We start from the raw sequence: 14,335 nt of genomic DNA, 5'->3' as shown, positions 1-14,335 counted from the left end.
ACCTGTCCCCACTGGAGTCCTCTGATGATCCCCAGGAAAGGCCATGGTCTCATCATGCCATGGAGATGGGTTTTCTTAGGATCCAACTGACATGTTTGCTCCCACACACAATTTAAGATTTGGTCCTGTCCCCAAGGGATATGGAGAATAGATTATGTCCTTCCTTTACACATCCACCTCTTGCATGCTTGAAAATTGTTCCTGCAGTTTCCCCTTGGTTGGCTGCTCCTCACAGGGATGGCCCCGCTCCTCTGGTTGGCCCCAGTGGGGCTGTGCAGCTCCGCAGCCTTCCCACCCTGCCTAGCACCGTGCTGAGCCAGCAGGTGACTTCCCACATCTTGCAAAGGGCCTGCCGTGTTCAACCAGCCTGTCACAACACGTGCTACAGGGGTGATTCCCTTGTGCCTGTCCCTCATGGATCACCTGGGCTCTGTGCTGACCCTCCCACAGGAGTGCCTGTCCCGGGCTGTGCTCCCTCAGCTGCACTGCTGCTGTTTGTTACACTGACACTGGGTGGGCTTCACCTCTCTTGGCTTCAGCTTGCTCAGCCCTGGGCATGACATCCAGCTGCCCAACTATCCATCTTCTGTAGTCCCATGAGAAGCAAGAGCAGCTCCTGCAGAGCCCGGTAACCCAGCCAGAGGCAGGAGCATTTGCATTTGCCCTTCTGGGCAAGAGTCTTTTATCCCCAGAAGGTCTTTGAACCCTGTCAACACCATTCTGATTTTCCCTTCTGGCCTCCAGTGCTCTTTGGTGTTAACTGCAACTGTTAGTGAACAGCCTCTCTGCCCCACCCCCGAGGTCCCCAGTGAACCAGTGATAGGGACTGGCCCTCACAGACAGCCTGACGTGTGCCACTGCCCTTGCACTTCCTCTGCTCCCGGCTGGGAACGGTGTCCGAGGCAGTGTCATTAGTCCTGCTCACATCAAGGCCTTTCTCCTTTTTGCTTCCCTGATGGCACAGCCCAGTAGCCAAATGGAAAAGGAAGTGGGGCTGATTTGACAAAATTTGGCTGTGGCAGATTGGTGCCAGCTACTCAGCGCCTGCAGTGCTGGCCCCAGCTGCTGGGCAAGGAGAGGCCAACTCGGCCTTGGCATGGTGGGGACACATGTATAAGTGGGTTCTTGTGCCCTGGCTGGTGCCCCCCAGGCTGTGCCACTGTGCTGTGCCCTGGCAGGGTGGGAGACCCTCCGGCCACTTGTGCCAGGCAGCAGTGGTGGATTGGCATGAGGCTAAGCGTGACTATGGGACCCCCCCATGGTGGCCCTGCTCCTGCACCAGCACCACCAGCAACTGTGCGGGCTCTGCCAGTGCCCCCCGTGCCTGCAGCTCCCCTCCCGGCACAGCCACGGGGCCGGGGGCAGAGCAGACCCAGGGCACGCCAGACTCCAGGTGGCACAGGACAGGGCGGAGCCAGAGCAGTGTTCCATGTCCCATGCTCCCATATGGCAGCAGCCCCCGACAGCCTGCCCTGCCCCACGCAGGGGCCTCCCTGGTTTCTCCGGGGTTGTTTTTCTTCCAACCCAGGCCCCCAGCGTGCCGGTAGCCACGAGGGCAGGACATGCCGCCTATCTGATAGGAGCAGCCTCCCTTGGCACCGCGGCTGGCGGCAGAGGGGCTGCGGCATGGTGGTTTCGGGCACAGGGAAGTGCTGGCGATGAGGTGGGGGGAGCCCCCAGTCAGGCTTCCTGAGCTGCACAACCACCACTTCCCAGATAAAAAGTATCGCCTGGAGGAGCCACAGCAGCTCCCAGGGCGCTGGGAACGGCCCCGGCACGGGGGTTGCAGGATGGCAGCCTGCCTGTGCTGGGGCTGGCTGCTCTCACTGATCCCGGCCATCCTGCTCAGCCTCTGCAGCCCATCGCCAGACCCCGAGCCAGTGACATCCCAAGGTAGGTCCTTGGGGATATTTCCTCCCCTAAAGGATGGGCCAGAGAAGAGCTGGCATGTCAGGTGTGGGCAGTGAGCACCTCACAGCAGCCAAAATCTGCAGGATTGGGAAGGGGCATCCCAGGAGGGTCTGCAGGGGGTGTTCAGGGTGGGCAGTGGAGTGCCCTTCTCACCTGTGGGACACCCTGAGGTGGCTCAGAGTAAAGGAACATCCCTGCCCTCTGCAAGCAGGACCTGGTAGCCCCAGGGCCTCTTGAGGATGTCAGGCTGGTGCTCCCAGTCCCGCACAGGTAGCAGAGGGGCTCCCTGCCCCTCAAAAGTTCTTGTAATTATGATGAGGGTTTGAGCGAAACTCAAGTTAACATCTCTCGGCTCAGCTCTGCACCACAAGTAATGCAGTGGCACTGCCAGGCTAATCCCAGTGCTCCTGCACCAGCCTTGCCATGATCTTGCCCTGCCAAGCATCCTCAACCAGGCTCCAGTCTGGCTCACTGCACCTGGCAGAGCCACTTCACGACTTTGTCACATTTCAGGGCTGCTCACGCTTTCTCTGAGCCCCTCTTTAGCCCCTTTAACGCTTTCTGTAACACCATTAAAAAGCATTAACCAAACAAAGTCTTGTTGATCTCCTGCTCATCTCTCCAGACTCACCCTGGGTGTCTGGCCAGGGTGGCCTTCAGAGCACATTTACAGTCACCCCCATAGGGACAGTGGGAGGAGGGTCAGGGTTGGGCTCATCCTCTCTGCCCACAGCCTCGGTGACATCCCCATGCCCTGAGCCTGAGTTTGGCAGCAGTGCCTGAGCACGCCTGGCATGGGCTGCAGAGCTAGGTGGCCACTATTCCTAGGACATGGCCTGCGTGCAGCAAAGATGCTCTGGTAGCCCACAGGACCAATGCCATGGGTCCCTGTGTCACTGAGCTGCTGGGACCTGGCCACCTTATCCCCTGGTGCTCAGAGCTGGGGGGGGATCATGGAGCTAGCATGAGGCCTGGGGTGGGAAATGGGGGGCAAAAAGGGAAGAACAGGTGGGGGGGCTGTGGGATAGATGGGACAATGGGCGGGGGGAGGAAGGCAACACAAGGCTGGGAAATGAGGAACAAGGCTGGGGGGGTCAGGGCAAGAGCAGAGACAGGAAGAGCAGAAGGACACTAAGAAGGTGGCAGGGACATTTGGAGACTGTCACTTATTCTTGGCCCAGAGTGGACTCAACTGGCAGTGTAGAGGGTGCACAGCAGAGTGTGGATGCACTCAGCACAGGGAGCAGAGCCAGGTACTGGCAGGGGGCTTGTTGGGTCCCATAGCTGGGAACAGCCCCTGAGGAAGGCCAGGAGGAAGACAAGGAGGAAGAGGGCTGGACAGGTCTCAGGACAGAGGCAGTGGGGGAGAAAGGAGTGCTGGAGCAGTTCTGGGGGCAGCGAGACCACCCCTGTGCCTCACACATCTGCATCTTGGGGCTGTCCTCTTTTCCATGACAACAGGGGCAGGGGCCCATAGGCCAGCAAAGCCACCAGTGTCTGGGACAGAAATCCTGCAGGATGTGATGCTCCAGTTCATCCACGCAACTACAGGGAGGGCGGCTTGCTGAGGGGGTCAGAGAAACCCACAGCCCCCTGCAGTCCCTGGGCCAGGGTTTGGGCATCCCCCCCTGCTCAGGACCACACGCCCCCACATCAGCCCCAAGGCCCTTTCCCTCTCCCTGGGGTGCTGCTCCTCCTTATCTCACTTCCGTGCACCTTCCGGCATGAGCAGGGCAGGGGTGCTTCCCCCTGATCGCTGGGCCCTGAGTCCCCCTCCGACCGCAGGGCTATTTTGGGATGTTTGTTTCTCCTGAAGGACCCCCGTACTGAGGAGGGGGGAGTGGTGTGGGGGAGGTGAGGAGCCCTGCCACAGCCAGGACCCCAGGGCCAGCCAGCAGCCAGCACGTGTGCCACATCCCTCCCCGCCGTGCCAAGCTGGCGGAGGCACCTGTGCCACGGCCATGCCCAGGCTGCCCCGGGTGCCTACACAGCCTGGCCTCAGGGGTGAGCTGGCCAGCGGGCATGGGGCAGGAGGATGCAGGTGGGATGGGGACGGGTTTGTGCCCAGGGGCTTCCTCATGCCCACACTCCTCCCAGATGCTGCACTGCTGGCAGGGGTGTCCGAGGACATCCTCTGTTTCTCCCGCTCCTTCGAGGACCTCACCTGCTTCTGGAACGAGGAGGAGGAGGCAACAAGTGGGATGTGCCACTTCTACTACTGGTATAGCAGGTAGGAGGTGGTGGGGACACAGCCCAGCCTCCCCTTTGCCTGCATAGAGAGCAGCAGAGTCAGGGTGCCACAGCAATCTGTGCCATCCCAGTGGGCTCCCAGCTGCAAGGAGAGATGGTGGGGAGCCCACAGAAGCTACACAGCAGCCACTGCACACCCTGCAGCAGGGCTGGGACATTGGCTGTCCCTCAGTGCCAGGGGGATGGTGTCCTGCAGTGGGTGGTGGCACAGGAAAGGAGCTGGTGACACTGAGGTCTCGGTGCTGTGCCCCACATCCCCTTTCCTCCAGATTGACCCGAGGCAGGAGGCATATGAGGGGCTGCAAGACCCCGCTCTCCATTCCTCAGGGATACGCCCACAGCATGCGTGGTCTCCACATGGCACCGAGGGGCTGGCGGGAAGCGACACGTCTGCGTCTTCCCCAGCCAGGACGTGCGGCTCTTCACCCAGCTCCACCTCCGCGTCCTGGATGCCACCACAAACCAGACAAAGTACTGGCGGGAGCTCAGCGTGGACGCAGTGGGTGAGTCCCTCTTACTTAGTAATACCCTGTGACACCAGGACAGCCCCCAGACCTGAGTGCCCGGACCTTCTGCTCACCACAGGGGCTGACAACATCATGTGTCCTGCATGCCGGGCACAGAGACAGCCTTGGACGGGCCTCCAAGTGTCCCCCGGCAGGACCAGGGGTTGCCCAGGCAGGGACTGCAGCAGGAGGGCAAACACACTGGCATGTTCCTTGCAGGTCTCATCGCCCCTCCAGCGAACATCACGGCCCGCTGGGCTGGGGCTGCAGGGCAGCTCTGCGTGTCGTGGCAGCCACCACTCACCGACTACCCAAACTTCTTCCTCTACGAGGTGCAGTGCCACCCTGCCAGCTCCTCAGGGATGCCCTGCAGCACCACATGGAACCCCAGTGGGGAGCACCCTGGGGACCCCTCCATCCAGTCAACTGTCAGCACCCAAACACCCAGGGCCAGGGCAGCCACAGCCTCCCCAGGAGTGGGGCAGGTACACAGACAGGCCAGGGATGGGAAGGGGGATTTGGGGGCTGCAGCTGCTCCTCAGCCCGACCCCTCTCCTGCAGGGGCTGGTCCAGGCCAACACCTGGGTGGTGCTTCAGGACCTGCAGCCAGGGGTGAGGTACCACATCCAGGTGCGCAGCAAGCCCGACGGCACCTCCATGGATGGCGTCTGGGGGCCCTGGTCGCAGGCAGTGGCTGCGGAGACACCTCGCTCCTCCGGTGAGCAGCCACCCCCTCTGCCGGCGTGCTGGCAGGAACAGCAGGGAGGCACCCACGCCTGGGGCTGCAAGGGGTGGGGGGCCTGGGGTAGGCGAGGTGCAGCACCCAAGTTTTGGGGGGCCAAGGGGAAGCAGCCCCCTCCCCGCCCTGGCTCTCGCCTGCCTAGGAGACATCGGGCTGTGCTGCAGCACCCCCGACCTGCAGAATGTGCGCTGCGAGTGGACCTGGGACCCCGCAGAGCCCCGCAGCTCCCACCAGCTCTTCTACCGGCCACCTCCAAGCGGGGCTGGCACAAGGTAAGGGGCATGGTGGGCATGTGGCACTCAGGCAGGCACATCCCAGGCACCACCGGTCCTGCTGTGTCCCATCATCCCACACTGTGCCACCTGCCATGCCCTGCTCTGCCCTGCCCTACCACCATCAACCTCGTACCTCTCCACCACCTTTCCTGTACACACTGCACCTCTGACTACAGGCAGCAGTAGCTCTCCTAGGCAAGTGCAGGAGGAGCAAGGCTGCACTGGCTGTGGGGATGCCATGGTGGGACTGACTGGCTCCCCACTCCTCACACAGGGAAGCTGCATGGCAGCAGTGCGAGGAGGTGAGCATGGGGGCACAAGGCACCCACACCTGCACCTTCCAGCCCAGGGCTGGCAGTGCCATCTCTGTCCTGGTGAACATCACCCAGACCCAGATGCTGCCCACGCTCAGCTTCTTCAAGGAGCCCTTCTGGCTGCACAAGGCTGGTAAGTCCCAGTGCCACCATGGCCACTGCCCTTGCCCATGCCCAGCTCAGGGGACACAATGTCCCATGGCAGCGACACATCCCCGTCCCCAACACCAACAGTGCTCACAGACGCCCCACAGCTCGTGCAGGCGACAGTGTCGCAGGGCCGTCTGAGCCTGCAGTGGCTCCCGCCCCTGGAGGTGCTGGCAGAGCAGCTGGACTACCAGGTCCGCTACGCCGTGGAGAACAGCCATGACTGGAAGGTAAGGCCTGGCCAGGGCACCCTGAGCAGCCCTGCCCACCTCCACTGCCAACACGCGGCCTGTACGGGGTCAGGCAGGATGGCCCCACACCCCTTTGGCCGTCCCACAGCAGCCATGCCTCCCTGCAGGTCCTGCAGGTTCCACGGGCAGCCAGGAAAGAAGTCCTGGACCTCCGGCCAGGCAGCCGCTACCAGGCCCAGGTGCGGGCCCAGCCCGGCGGGCCGTGGTACCGGGGCAGCTGGAGCGCCTGGTCCGAGCCTGTTGTGGTTGATGCCATGGCCGATGCGGGTAAGGGACAGGGCGGGGGGGGGGGCTGCAGCCAGAGGAGCCACACGGGGCAGGAGATGGACATGGGAACGGGGGGCACCGGGCACAGGGTGACAGGGCTGCGAAGGGCTCAGAGGTGGCGGGTCTGGGAAGGGCTACAGCCCCAGCGTTCCTCCCCCGATGCAGGCTGGATCATCCCCAGCGTTACGGTGGTGCCGCTGCTCTTCACAGCGGTGCTCCTGGGGCTGCGGTGCACCTTCCCCTCCCTCTACAGGTAAGGGCTGTGCCGGGGGCAGGCGGGGGGGTCCAGCACCAGGCCTGGGCACCCTGAACGGGGGCGTCAGGGCACCCCAAGACTGGGGTTTGCCTTCGATGTCCCTTTCCCCGTACTCAGCAACGTGAAGCAGAAACTCTGGCCGCCCGTCCCTGACCTGCACCGTGCCCTGGGCAGCTTCCTCCAGGAGAGCAGCAAGCACGGCCAGGTGAGGGGCTGGAGCAGGGCTGAGGCCCTCGGGGGCAGCTGGAAGGGCAGCTGGAAGGGCAGCCCCCACCGCCCCCGCTCCGTGTGCCCCCAGGCCAGCGCCTTCGAGAAGCAGCCGCCGGAAGAAGCCGTGCTGCCCTGCCTGTTGGAGGTGCTGCCGGGCCCGCGGGGCGAGGCGAGCCCACCGCCGGAGCACGCTGGAGGCCGCCTGCCCAGCACCGACATCGCCAACCAGTCCTACCTGCTCACGAGCGGCTGGGAGCCGCGGGGGGCCACGACCGCCCCCGCCCCGCAATAAACGCGCGTCCCTACACAAACAACCCGCCTGCTGCTCCTTCGTCGCCCCGCCCCCAAGTCCGTTTGCCCCGCCCCCTGAGCACGATGGCCCCGCCACCGCTGTGCGGGATGGCCCCGCCCCCTGCACCCGCCCCCAACGGCTCAGCCAATGGCGTTGCGGCGCGCGGCCGTCGCCAGGCAGCGCGCGGCCGTTGGGTTTGAAGCGACCAACCGGGGCCGCGTCCGCGCGCGCTTTAAAATGCCGCGGCGCGGGCGGGGCCGGCGCAGGGTGACGGTGCGGCGGCGGTGAGGGAGCGGCTGGGCCGGGGAGCCTGCCCTGGGCATGGCTGTGGTGAAGTGGTCACTGAGAAACGGAGGGCAGGAGGGGGGGAATGTCCGTTAGCAGAGAGAGCCCCGAGGAGCGGCTGGAGGGGGTGTCGAGGGGATGGAAAGGGCCCCGAGGAGCGGCTGGAGGGGGTGTCGGGGGGATGGAAAGGGCCCCGAGGAGCGGCTGGAGGGGATAACGGGGGGATGGAAAGGGCCCCGAGCAGCGGCTGGAGGGGATAACGGGGGGATGGAAAGGGCCCCGAGGAGCGGCTGGAGGGGATAACGGGGGGATGGAAAGGGCCCCGAGGAGCGGCTGGAGGGGATAACGGGGGGATGGAAAGGGCCCCGAGCAGCGGCTGGAGGGGATAACGGGGGGATGAAAAGGGCCCCGAGGAGCGGCTGGAGGGGATAACGGGGGGATGGAAAGGGCCCCGAGGAGCAGTCGGGGAGAGCCGCGGGGGTTGTCCAGTGGTGGGGAGGGCCCGTCGGAGCGCGCTGACGCCGCCCGCCCGCAGGACCATGGCGCAGTTCCTGTTCGAGGCGGACCTGCAGGGGCTGCTCAAGCTGGACACGCCGATCCCGAACGCGCCGCCGGCGCGGTGGCAGCGCAAGGCCAAGGAGAGCGGCCCCGGGCCCAGCCCCCTCGGCGTGTCGCCCATGAAGCCGGCCAATCGCTCCCACAGCTCCAGCAAGACGCCGTCCAAGACACCCGGTGAGTGGCGGCAGAGGCAAGGTGGGCGAGTCCGGGCTGCTTGCCTGTAGCCACGAGGCTGTGGGCTGTGCCAGGTACCCTCGGCAACCGGCGGGTCAGCAGGGGCCCGGCTGCTGGCAGTCACTCACCTCCTCCCCAGCTGAGCTCCAGGGCTGGGTGAACCGATCCCTCCGCTGAGCCTTGCTGGCACAGCTGTATGTTGGGACAAGGGTGGGCAGGACTGTCTGCTGACAGCTTTCCGTGGTGTACCTGTTTTTGTATCCTCCCCTTATATGTGATCTCTGGAACTGTTGCACTAGACCCAAGTTGTCTCCTGGCAGTCCCTAACCAGAGCTTGGGGGCAGGGGGGGAAATATCAGTTAGTTGTGGCTGGGCGGCACGAGGTCTGAGAGTCCTGCTGGTCTAGAACTTGAATGGTGGGTGTGATGTGGAAGAGTGCTGGGTTTGCTCTTGTGAAAAGTCTAATACAGGCTGTTAAATAGTTGTAAGACAATATTTATGTATGTAAATACAGGGAAATCTGGATCCAAAATTCAGAGCACACCAACAAGGGCTGGGGGGGATCGCTACATTCCCAACCGCAGCACTATGCAGATGGACATGGCCAATTTCCTCCTAACCAAAGAGAATGACCCTGCTGAAGAATCTCCTACCAAGAAGGTGAGCATGTTGCTAAGGCACAATTACTTCAACAAGCACTTCCAAACACTTAATCCCTCCTGCCCATTTACTGAAAAGTATACTGTAGTTTCTATGCAGTGGGCACATGTGGCTGACAAGACCCAGCCATGACTACTTCCAGCTCTAGGCTTCGGGAGCCTGGCATGCGATGGAAGCTGTAGAGCCTGTCACTTACTCTAGCCTATGCTGCCTCTGGTAGCAAAATTCAGTTTTTGGCTAACGAGGCTTTAAAATATAGCAGGCTACAAAAACACAAAGCTGTGGGCCTATGCACAGTAAAACTGCTGGTGGTAGCTATTCTAGGACAATGTCTATATGGGGAGCAATTCTGGAATGTTTTACACTGTGTTTCTGAAATCTGTTTATGAAGCATTTGGTCCCTTGTGGCTGTGGCTTTTCCCACTGGCAATGACACTGAATTTGCCACTGTATGAAAATGTGAGCAGGACAATGTGCCAACATCTGAGGGAAAAGTACTTTGACCTGCCTGTGGCTGACTCTTGCAGCACTGTTTGTACACCTCCTGATTCTGGGAGAAGGGGGCTTAGGTGTATGTTTTAACTGCAGCGTGGACTTTTTGTTTCAAACACATCGCACTAAGAGTGGTTTGTCCCTGTAGGAGCAACAGAAAGCCTGGGCAGTGAATCTAAATGGCTTTGATGTAGAAGAGGCAAAGATCCTCCGCCTTAGTGGAAAGCCACAGTACGCTCCAGAAGGTATGACACAGAGTCCATGAGTCGAATCAGCTGGGGAGATCTGGTCAGGGGTCCTGTGTGGTCACAGGAGAGATCATCTGGCTTCTGAGAGCTCCTATGCACACTGGAGTCTCCCTTCTTAGGGTTTCTGAGGTTGAGGGATAGCATAGCAGTTACAGTGAATTTATTTAGGAAAGCTGAAATGACTGCCAGCTGCTCACATGGACTGGAGGCGACAAACCTTCCTGAGGTCTGCAAGAGCTTCAAACTCTCTGCTGTGCACTTTCTAGCCGAACTGTAACTAAACATAATGGGATACAAAAAAACAAGTGTTTCTGTGACTGAAGAAAGTGTAGCTCACCCTGGTTCAGCAGTTCATACTGCCAGAGGTGCTTAGCACACTGCACTCTCTTGAGTGTCTCTCTTCTCTCAGGACTTCATTTTCACTGGAAGGGATTCCTAGTTGGATGAGCAGCACTAGGTTGGAAGGAAACAGTAACTCAGGTCAACAAATCTGTTCCTCCGCACACAGGCTATCAGAATAACCTGAAAGTGCTCTACAGTCAGAAAATGACGCCCGGATCCAGCAGGAAGAACAGCAGATACGTTCCCTCAATGCCAGACCGGATCCTGGATGCACCGGAGATCCGCAATGACTACTGTAAGTAGGATGCAGTGTTGAGTGCTGGGCATCAAGAACATTCTGCACTGGAGTGCAGTTCCTAGGATAGTGTAACTGGGCTGTTTGAATTACTTCATGCACCCAGGCTAGCACAGACCACTTCTGGAGTGTCCCTGTGTAGCCTTCTAGGAACGGTGGTCCAGAGTGCCCTGTAGGTGACTTGGGTCAGGGTTACCTGACCTGAATAGCTACCCCTTACTTCTGTGTGTGTATATGCACATGTGTACACACACACATCTGGTGCAGGTGGAAGACTTGGCATCAGCACTGGTGAAGGGCAGGGCTCTCCAGGTAAGCATGGTGTGACTTGTGTTGCTCTTCCAAATTGTAGATCTGAATCTCATTGACTGGAGCTCCCGGAACTTCCTGGCAGTGGCTCTGGACAACTCTGTTTATCTGTGGAATGATGTCTCTGGGGAGATTATCCAGCTGCTGCAGATAGAGCATCCAGATATTTATGTTTCCTCTTTGTCGTGGATCAAAGAAGGAAACTACCTTGCTGTTGGCACAAGTAGTGCTGAGGTCCAGGTGAGTGCAGCAGTAAAACCAAATGTGCTGTCTAAGGGTTGATGGAGCTGTGGGGCATGGGGACAAAGGCTTGGCTAGCACAGGAAGGATGCAATGCACCCAACTTTTCTTGCCTGGTATGGGGTGGAACTGTCCACAGCCAACTGCAGCATGCAAGGCAGAGTTTGGTTTGGGGGTTTCCTGACACCTGGAGTTATCTTCTGTACTATAGGCATAAGATACAAATTTTCTCTGCTCCCATACTGAGAAGGCTGAATGCCAGGTTCCTAGGGCATAGCAACGGGGCTGGGGTTCATTCTCTAGAGTACTTACTGCTTTTTCTCTCTAGCTATGGGATGTTCAGCAGCAGAAGCGTCTCCGAAACATGACCAGCCATTGTGCCCGCGTGGGATCCCTCAGCTGGAACAGCTACATCCTCTCCAGGTAAAGCACTGGGTGGGTCAAGGACAGTGTCTAATTATTGCAGATTCCTATCCCTAGATCTGTGAGTAGTGTGGGTTAAGGATGGCAGAGAGGACTTTCTGTTCTGGCTTGGGCTTCTTACTCAGCCTGTTCTGTTGGGACTGTGCAGAGAAAGCCTCTCCTCTGTACTGCCCTTTGTGCTGAAGCTGTGAAGAGCTTGTGTGGCTGCTTCACTCACACCAACAGACTGGTGATGCTGGTAACACTGGCTGAAATCCAGTGGCAGGTACAGCAGTCTTGCAACAACACAGAAATGGATTTGGGTGAAAATGTGTTAGCCTGAACCCTGCAAGTCTTTTCTTCTCTCCACAGTGGGGCACGGACTGGCCACATCCACCACCACGACGTCCGTGTGGCTGAGCATCACGTGGCCACACTTGCTGGCCACACACAGGAGGTGTGTGGGCTCGAGTGGTCTCTAGATGGCCGCTACCTGGCCAGTGGTGGCAATGACAACCTGGTGAACGTCTGGCCGTGCGCCCAGGGGGGCAGTGGAGACATCAGTCCTGTACAGACCTTCACACAGCACCAGGGTGCTGTCAAGGTGAGTGCAGGGCTGCCGTGGGCACATGGGTGTGTGCAAGGCAGACATGCAGCACTGGCTGTGCCCAGGTTGCCTCCTGCATGTCATAGAATGAACTCTTCTCTCCCAGGCTGTAGCATGGTGCCCGTGGCAGATGAACGTTCTGGCCACTGGAGGTGGGACTAGTGACAGACATATCCGCATCTGGAATGTGTGTTCTGGCGCCTGCCTCAGTTCTGTGGATGCCCATTCCCAGGTGAGACATGAATTATCAGCTTGGAGCAAATGCCTTCTGGCAGCACACCTACACAGAGTTGCTGGCTCCTGAGGCTCAGAGGCATGGGAAAGGAGGGGACCACGCTCAGCTGTGGCTGGTGAGCATCAGCACAAGCAGCTTGTCTTACCTGTGTTACTGCCTCTTCTCAGGTCTGTTCTATCCTGTGGTCAACAAACTACAAGGAGTTCATTTCAGGCCATGGCTTTGCACAGAATCAGCTGGTTATATGGAAGTATCCATCGATGACCAAGATTGCAGAGCTGCAAGGTAGGCTGGGCCCTTTGCCTGGGGAAGGGGGGCTGCCAGAGGCTGAAGGCAGATGCAGTCCTTGGTTTGAGCCTGCAAGCATCACTGCTGCAGGACGGTATGCAGGGGCATGCTGCTGGAGTGAGGGATGCCCATGGGCTGCTGAACAAACACTGTTTCTCCAAATGCATGCCTAGGGTCTGAATTGGTGCTGCCACAGCACACTGGGGGGACCGCTATGCAAGCTGGAGGGACTCAGTGGGACACACAGGAGTAAATGTACACAGGATGACTGCACAACTCCTCCTCCTCAGGTCATACTGCCAGGATCTTGAACCTGACTATGAGCCCTGATGGTACAACAGTGGCCTCAGCAGCTGCTGATGAAACACTGAGGCTTTGGCGCTGTTTTGAGATGGACCCCATAAAGAAGAAGGAGAAAGAGAAGGCAAACAGTGCCAAACCCAGCATTATTCACCAGAGCATCCGCTGAGAGCACAGGGTTGTTGTGGGGAGGGGGGTATTTGGTTTACATGCTGTACAGTATTTTAAATGTTAATAAAGTGCTTTAACTTGACTTTTTTTATGGAATTGGATGGAAGAAGCTATGGATCCCAGAACCAAGTCCCTCCTCCCTGTGGTTTGGGATCTGGGCAAAGGGTAGAGCCCTTGTTCTTTAGGGTCTGCCTGTTCTGTTTACAGGCAGACAGAGCCTAGCACAGCCATACAGCCCTAGGATATGGATGCTGTGCAATGGCTGTACTTCTCCATCTGTCCCAGCTAAGGTATGTATCTCACCTGCCCCATCTTGACGCTGACCATGAGCACAGCAGGATTGAAAGCAAATAGCTCTGACTTGCTTCAGTGATCCACTGCTGAGCTGGCCCATGCCTCAGGCAGGGCCCTCTGCCCAGCTCGAGCCTGCTTTGGTGCCAGCTGGGGTGGGGAAGAGCAAGGCTCAATGAAAGCATGGTATGGCTGTGGCCCCAGCTTCTGTTGTGTCCTGTCTCATGACTGGATCTGCAGTGCTCACCTGCTCCAGAGCAGTCTTTGGCAGTCTGAGCTGTCATGTGCACACTAGTTTGTCTTGTTCTGCTACAGGCAGCCAACACTGCCTGCTTATGGTGCTGGAGTAGAATAGCTACTTCTGCAGTGGTTTAGTACTGAAGTTAAGAGCCAGTTGCTATTGGAAAAAAAAAAAAAAAGGGGGAGGAGGGGCTGGAAACATACAGTAACAGCTGTAATCACCCCAAAGGCCAGAAAGGGGCTGGCAATGGCATAAAGCCTGAGGCAAAACAAAGGGTTAGTTTACATTGCCACAGCCAGCCTGGATGTCATGCAAGAGACTCACAAAGGACCACCAACTCTGTGCACAGCCCTTAGTCACGTATTCTTCCAGCAGCCCTATCTCTGTCCTCCCCTCCAGCTGAGGGGAAGCCCTGGTGCCAGGCTGGGGCTGGCATGCAGGGAAGCAGGCACCAGGGCTCAGCTAACATTTATCAGAGCTTGACTCCCCCACACTTGGAAAAATGCATTTTATCCAGGCTGGGTTATGCTGGTGCAAGTTGCAGGGAACATATTTGAGCCTTTACCTGAGCAGGAGCCAGCACAGCCATGCTGTTCTGCACGTTGGAGCCACAGTGTCTGAGGTTGTGGGGCTGCAGCAGACCCATCAGGCCTGTCCTTCAGCTGCACCAGCACAGCCTGGGGCTGCTGGGGACACTGTGCAGCTGATTAGCACCTTGGCCTGTGCAAAGCAGCTCCACAAAGCCTGTGCCTCCCATCAGCCTGTGATTAGCTGAG

General features: G+C 59.1%; 2 protein-coding genes across 5 annotated transcripts; both read left to right on the top strand.

Moving 5' to 3' along the window:
- Nucleotides 1-7: 7 nt before the first annotated feature.
- On the top strand, nt 8-7,569 carry MPL (MPL proto-oncogene, thrombopoietin receptor). Of its 2 annotated transcripts, XM_064665484.1 has the most exons (11): nt 8-1,893; nt 4,009-4,141; nt 4,489-4,664; nt 4,887-5,152; nt 5,229-5,385; nt 5,552-5,681; nt 5,959-6,131; nt 6,233-6,375; nt 6,504-6,916; nt 7,037-7,124; nt 7,218-7,569. In XM_064665484.1, exons 1-11 carry the CDS (start codon nt 1,659-1,661, stop codon nt 7,419-7,421), a joined length of 2,118 nt encoding a protein of 705 aa, XP_064521554.1. In that variant the 5' UTR covers nt 8-1,658; the 3' UTR covers nt 7,422-7,569. The 2 variants fall into 2 exon arrangements, with proteins under 2 accessions (XP_064521554.1, XP_064521555.1); XM_064665485.1 differs by lacking the exon at nt 7,218-7,569 and having other exon boundaries at nt 6,233-6,663; nt 6,829-6,916; nt 7,037-7,123.
- Nucleotides 7,570-7,602: 33 nt separating this feature from the next.
- On the top strand, nt 7,603-13,109 carry CDC20 (cell division cycle 20). Of its 3 annotated transcripts, none has more exons than XM_064665487.1 (11): nt 7,603-7,705; nt 8,242-8,438; nt 8,953-9,098; nt 9,739-9,835; nt 10,347-10,475; nt 10,828-11,024; nt 11,353-11,447; nt 11,799-12,030; nt 12,140-12,265; nt 12,436-12,553; nt 12,847-13,109. In XM_064665487.1, the coding sequence occupies exons 1-11, from the start codon at nt 7,659-7,661 to the stop codon at nt 13,023-13,025; spliced, it is 1,563 nt and encodes a 520-aa protein (XP_064521557.1). In that variant the 5' UTR covers nt 7,603-7,658; the 3' UTR covers nt 13,026-13,109. The 3 variants fall into 3 exon arrangements, with proteins under 3 accessions (XP_064521557.1, XP_064521559.1, XP_064521558.1); XM_064665489.1 differs by having other exon boundaries at nt 7,658-7,751; XM_064665488.1 differs by lacking the exon at nt 7,603-7,705 and adding an exon at nt 7,742-7,759.
- Nucleotides 13,110-14,335: the final 1,226 nt, after the last annotated feature.

The sequence above is a fragment of the Pseudopipra pipra genome, chromosome 9 (genome assembly GCF_036250125.1).
Source record: "Pseudopipra pipra isolate bDixPip1 chromosome 9, bDixPip1.hap1, whole genome shotgun sequence".
Classification (NCBI taxonomy): Eukaryota; Metazoa; Chordata; class Aves; order Passeriformes; family Pipridae; genus Pseudopipra; species Pseudopipra pipra.
Note: the sequence above shows the minus strand (reverse complement) of the source record. Positions and strands in the feature narration are given on the sequence as shown.